Source organism: Lepisosteus oculatus, chromosome 3 (assembly GCF_040954835.1).
Source record: "Lepisosteus oculatus isolate fLepOcu1 chromosome 3, fLepOcu1.hap2, whole genome shotgun sequence".
Taxonomy (NCBI): domain Eukaryota; kingdom Metazoa; phylum Chordata; class Actinopteri; order Semionotiformes; family Lepisosteidae; genus Lepisosteus; species Lepisosteus oculatus.
The window spans coordinates 42136435-42142434 of NC_090698.1; the positions used below are offsets into that span (position 1 = coordinate 42136435).

A 6000-nucleotide genomic window follows, 5' to 3' on the forward strand; every position below is an offset into this window, starting at 1 on the left:
AAAACAAAATGGTGTTCTGCATATTCTAAACTTGCACATGAATAAAAAAACATGGGCATCCTGTACACAGACTGACTGCTGCTAGAAGATTTTGCAAGTCAATGACCTAATCCAAAGTAAATAAAATGCAATTAGTCTGTGCTACCACATTGTTGGGTCCTTTAAAACTAAACGAAAAGCCTACTTTTATCTTCAGGTAAATACTGATACTGCTAAAAGAAAAAAGAAATGTTAAATAAAATGAATAACTGATTACTACAGCAAATTTAACCTTTTATTTTTACTTTACTGTTTTACAAAACCACACACAAAGCAGTATAAACTGCAGCTTGTCATTTCTAATGTCATTGCTGCCTCTGCTGCTCCAGACAGTTACTTCTTTATAGCAGTGTCAGTGTTCAAATACAAATATCTATTTAACGCCATTTGCTCACAATGGTACTGTCATGTGATATTCTGAGGCACTGATCCATTTAGAAAAGTCTGTAGCCAACTGACAGTGCTGGGGCACCTGTTTGATTCTTCGTTGGTTCTGGTCTCAGTTGTCCTCCTTCTGTCACAGTTTCTCCTTTATCTGCTTTGTTTAGCATCAACAGCTGCTTTCCCCCTTGTTCCTCCACAGTGATATCACATTCCAATAAGCAATTTCAGCACCTCATTTTAGCCCATCAGACTTCAGCCATGCTTAGAATGTTTCTGACTTGGAGTTGCCACTGCAGGGGGAAAACTGCAATACTGTAATGGTCTCCAACCCTGGTCCTGAAGAACCCCAATCCAGTTAGTCATGCAGGACACCTTGATAGGTAGGGCCTGTAAATTACTGATGAATCATTAATCCGTGTAAGAGAACTCTGATCCTTGAGTGCTCAACTGTACCCAGACTTTAATCCTGTATTATCTCTACACTACTTTAATTGAATAAATCACCTGTTTAATAGATCACAATGGAATTCTTCCAGATCTATAGAAATTGCTGATATTGGTGGCCTACTAAATGACAAAGCCAGTTGGGGTGGGACTCTCCAAGACCACAATCCCTTTCTTACAGTATTCCAATTTCCCCTGCAGTGGCAATTCCAAATCCTGATTCATAGTCAAACAGGTCTAAGCATGGCTGCATCAGCCATGATACATTCTTACATTCTGATCACTGTTCATGATTTTCCCACACTACCATGAACATTCCCAGCACAATCATGTAATTAAGTTGTGGGCCTGAAGTTAATACAGTAGTTGTACGCAACATTCTTTTTAGCAAAACACATATTCTAAATACCTTTGAGATGTCAAAAATGTGGATTTGTTGTATTTCGGACACTATTGATTTGTCTTTTTATAATAGGGTGCAACATTGACATTGTGGGTCTTTGTAAGCCAGAACATTACAATTTTAACCGGAGTACATTATGCTTAATGTTCCACATTTGTAGTGTTTATTTTGACATGAGATGCACATTTAAATATGCCTTCTGCCAATTCTGTTTCCAAGGCGAACATATTAAAAATGCCACTAAATATAAAACAAGGCAAGCTGATATTTTTCGCTTACTGTTGTTAAGTATTTGGCCTCGTCAACCTGCACGTTTAACCTGCATTTCAGTCATTGTCTGCATTGTTTCCCAATTGAACATGAAGAGGACGCACATGTACTGTATTGATGCCTGCATTGGAATGAGGCATTCCAACGATATTATGTCCTGTTGAAATAAGGTTTATGAAATATCCAGTCACAACAAGGATATTTAAGGACCATAAAGATAAGCAAACAAGAGCCATCTGACCCATGTAACCTGTTTGGTTGCTAGTAGCTAATTGATCCAGTGATCTGTCCTACTGTTTCCTGAAAGAAGCGATTTCCTGAAAGAACCACTAATGATTACAGTACTAGGCATTTAATGTTTGACATAACTCTGCTGTTCCGCACCAACTGTTTTACAGTTTAAGAACAAGAAACGTCAGCCTCCTACAATTAAAATTTTACAACATCTATAATTTAGCATTAATTATGGAAGAAAATGAGATGTATCGCTCTGAATCCAACAAAGTAATTTTTATGCCTGGAATTACATAAGATGACCAGTATTGCTCAGGATAACAATCCTCAGTTCTTGTGTTTGTCACTATTTAGAATTAATATTAAGGTTTACAATATGTGAGGAATTAAACACACATTTAAATTTGTAATCTGATCCAGAATCCATCTGCAGAGCAGAATGAAGTTGTTACTTATCAAAATTACAAACAGCTGTTTTACAAAGCAGATGATATGTATTTTTTAAGACATCGGTTTACCATTCATTCTGCTCAGCGTGTGATCTCAGAAAATTCCTGCTTGGACTCCTACAATCAGACAATAAGGATTCGCGTGCGGGGATACCTTTGCTTTTTCTTCCTACAGTATGTGTCTCATTACCACGTGGGCTACTCGGTCCACAAGTCGAGAACGAAATTCTGAAGCAAACAGATGTGTTTTTAATACTCTGTTGGCTCGACACAAAGTCTGCCCCCCCTCCCAAAAAAAGTACAACCTACTGTATTAAGCTCTGGGGACTTACAGTTTCACCGTCAGGGAATCTGCACTGAATCATGAAACTGCAGAGGAAATGTCAGCTGTGACGGAGCCGGCTGTTCGGTACATCATGTGGCTGCTCATTAAAATAAACCCCATCTAATTTCACATGCAATTCATGCAGAGTGGTGAAGTATAAAGACAATGTGCACCGGTCTTGCCTCCCAGCCTCTTTAGCTGCAGGGCACAGTACAAGGCTCTGCATCGGAGGAAGTGGTTTCTGCACCTCAGATCGTGTTTCTCACATGTACTGTATAGCAACAGATGGCCGCTTAGGCGATTTTTGAAACAAAGGAACAGAGAGGTCCATGTGCTGAATGTTTGGCTCAACATCACCCCTCCTCCATTTAGTCAGGATTGTGAATTATCAGCACAGGGGGTTGAGTGGAAGAGTTCGCTGCAGGGCTGAGGCAGCAGAATCACAGCCAAGGATGGTTAATTTGGGTATATGAACGGCAGGCACTGAGACTTAAAACAGTCACGACTCCTCGCTGCATGAGACAGGTTGCTTTAATCTGTTTCATGGCTTCCATCTGTCTTGGATTTAACATTTCTGCGTGCTTCTTGTGGCTTTTTCGTTCAGCGTACCTGTATGCAAGAAAATAAAACTATCCAGCGCCTTGCAGCGAAAATGCGAGGCACTTATAAAAAAAACAAGGAGGAATCCGCATATAGCCAATAAAAAGGTTTAGACATAGGCTAGGAGCGAATAAGAAAAGTGTAGGTTGCTCAGACTGAGGTTAAGTGTCTTTCAATGCCTTGACAAACATTTAGTATCAGAAAGGTCGGGAAAATGCAGGATCATAACATTTAATTGGAAAAATATTCATCGATTCACTGAATAGTGTGTGTAGCCAATCATGCCCTGATTGGTAATGCAGTCCAGAAAGCTGCGTAACAGTTTGATGAGTCATTATTACAACTCGGCGAACTTGATGCCCTGCCTTCTTGTCACATTAAGTTTTTTTTTTCCTTTCAAACACATTCTCTCAAAATAATTCTGATTATTATTTGTAAAATAATGATTTTATGACCATAAACAAATTGTGTAAATTCATTCTATAAATAGCAAATGAGTTAACAATATTTATCAACAATTACGTAAGATGTATTTTCTGGAGCTTCTGCGGTTTAGATTTAAGAGCCTTGCTTGCTGTATTTGCCCATGCTAAAACATTCCAAACTTTTTTTTTCCCAAATCATTCTCTTCATGTATCTTCTTCGACATACTTAACTGCAACTTCTACCTTTTTTGCATGTCAAAATGGAAACTGGCAATCCGGAAACCCCCAGAAAAGCTACTGGATATGCACCTGTCCCTTCAGTAAGGTACCGAACGATACACAAAACCTGGGTGACTGCAGAGGTGTGATATTTTTAATACTGTATATGCTGTACGCCGACATCCTAAATGTATTAAAGGAAAATGTATACAGACGGATTCACACAGATCAACCTCTGCTTTCTCAGTTTAAAACCACCTAAGCGCCTGTTACACCGCTGTAGTAACGTGTCCCTCGATAGGAAGGGCACTAACTGCGAAGTCTCCTTTGCAAAGATAGTGATGACAGCGTGCGATGCGCGCAAGTGGCTGGCTTTGCCTCTGCTCTTACCTCATGGAGATGCTTCCTGGCTCTGTTCAGCACCTCCTCGTATCCTTTCTGCCGCAGTTCGCTGAGGCTCTCGTAGTACTCTTCGGGGTCGTCGCTCTCGGTGAACAGCACTCGGGAGAGGATCTTCCAGCCGCAGGTGTCCAGTGCGTGTCCCAAGTAGACCTGCAGCTGGTAACACAGGGCGTCCATCTCCTTCTGCGTCACCTCCGGGGGTCCGAATAACACTGTCCACATTCCGGAGGGCTCCTCTGGAAAAAGGGGCAAGCAGGGCTCCAGGTCTGAATTGACAGAGCACAGCTGTAGATGCACTGCCCTCAGGTCCTGGAAGGAGAACAGTCCTGCCCAGCTGCAGTCCTCTCTCACGCCGCCCTCCAGCTCCTCCGTGTCTGCAGCTTCGCCCTCCGGAGTCCGAGACTCATCCTTGGGACCTGTAGGGTCAAGGACCTCGATGTCCATCACTGTCGCCGGACTTTTGCCCCGCACTGCTGCGAGTTTAACGCCAGCTTTCACCGGACTTGAACCATCCGATGATTTCTTCCGCATAGGGCATTTTGGGATACTTTCTCCTTTAACTGGACTACTTCTGACCTTGGGCACACTGCCCCCGCCTTCTGCCCTTTCTTTGACCGGACTCCTTGAGGTTTTGAGTTTGTCCTCTTCGGTCACTCCTACCGCAGCGGATGTCAGACCCTCGCCAGCCTTCAAGGCGGCCATCCCAGCTGCAGCGAAGGAGGGATCCCTGACTGCGCTCCGTCTCTGGACTGTCCTGTTGTGACAAGTGATGGCGAACTTGCCTTCGATTTCGTTCCACGCCACAATAAACACGAACTTGTGCTTTTCCTTCTCCTCGAAAACATTGGGTCTCACGGCCACCCATCCCGACTCCAAAGTGTCTTCCATTGTGAAGGACATGGTCTGCAGAGGTCTAATCTCCTTTACTCCACCTTCCCCGCCGATCAAAACGGAAAGAAGTTCCAAAGAATTGCGTGTAATATATACAGCCGAGTGTTTTCGAACACTAAGATCCCAGTCCCAAACCACAGTGCCTCATCGGGGATCACACAATCTCCAGAAAAACAGCCATCTTTCTCTAGCCGCAAAGAAAATGATCTTTTAAACTGGTCCTGTAGTTGACATCCCCTCTACACCTGCTTCCCCGCTCACCTGAAACCCGATCGCAAAAGGGCCCTTTTTTGTTCTCATGAAGCTCCTCAGACAATGCGGACGGTTCCCATCGTCACGTGTGAGTCTCTGTTTACAATCAGACACCGCCAGCGGAGACCGAGAGCGCTGCTGTCAAAATGTTTCGCGTGTTTTTTTTTCCTGCTTAGTCGCAGTCTCTTTTTTCCACCCTCTTCTATCCCCCAACTCGTCACTTCCAACTCCGGAACCCGCAAGCCCTCCGCCAAGACCTAGCTGTCAGCCGAGTGATGACCCATAACTGTCCAGATTCTTTCCCAAAAGCTCATCCGACAATCTCTCGGTCTGTCGGCCGCCTGTCCTGCTCCTCATTTCTCCATTACAATGTTTCCATCTGACGGACCGCTGCTGACGTAGCCATCTGCACGTGGGGCACGCAGTGAACGGGGTGACGCAACCCGCTGATCGCAGTTGCCATGCGGCTGAAGCGTCAAACTTGAGAGAACAAAACAATGGATGTGCTTTGTTGGGATTTGATATACGGAGGTTATTTTTTTTTATCCCTAAGAGCTTTCTAAATTCGGAATTCTTCATAGATGGGCAGAAAAGAACTAATAAGACTAGTTTCAAATAATTGCTTGGGGATTGGGGGCATGTAGTTTTAGGAAGAATTTTTGG

At 43.4% G+C, this 6000-nt stretch overlaps 1 protein-coding gene across 1 annotated transcript in view; it reads right to left on the bottom strand.

Annotated features, from left to right (window-relative positions):
- The window catches only part of jmy (junction mediating and regulatory protein, p53 cofactor), a 73297-nt gene extending 67564 nt beyond the window's left edge, over positions 1-5733 (bottom strand). Inside the window, exon 1 of the mRNA XM_069187178.1 lies at positions 4183-5733. Coding sequence (XP_069043279.1) covers positions 4183-5094 — 912 coding nt within the window. The 5' untranslated portion in view covers positions 5095-5733. The remainder of the gene's footprint in view (positions 1-4182) is intronic.
- Positions 5734-6000: the final 267 nt, after the last annotated feature.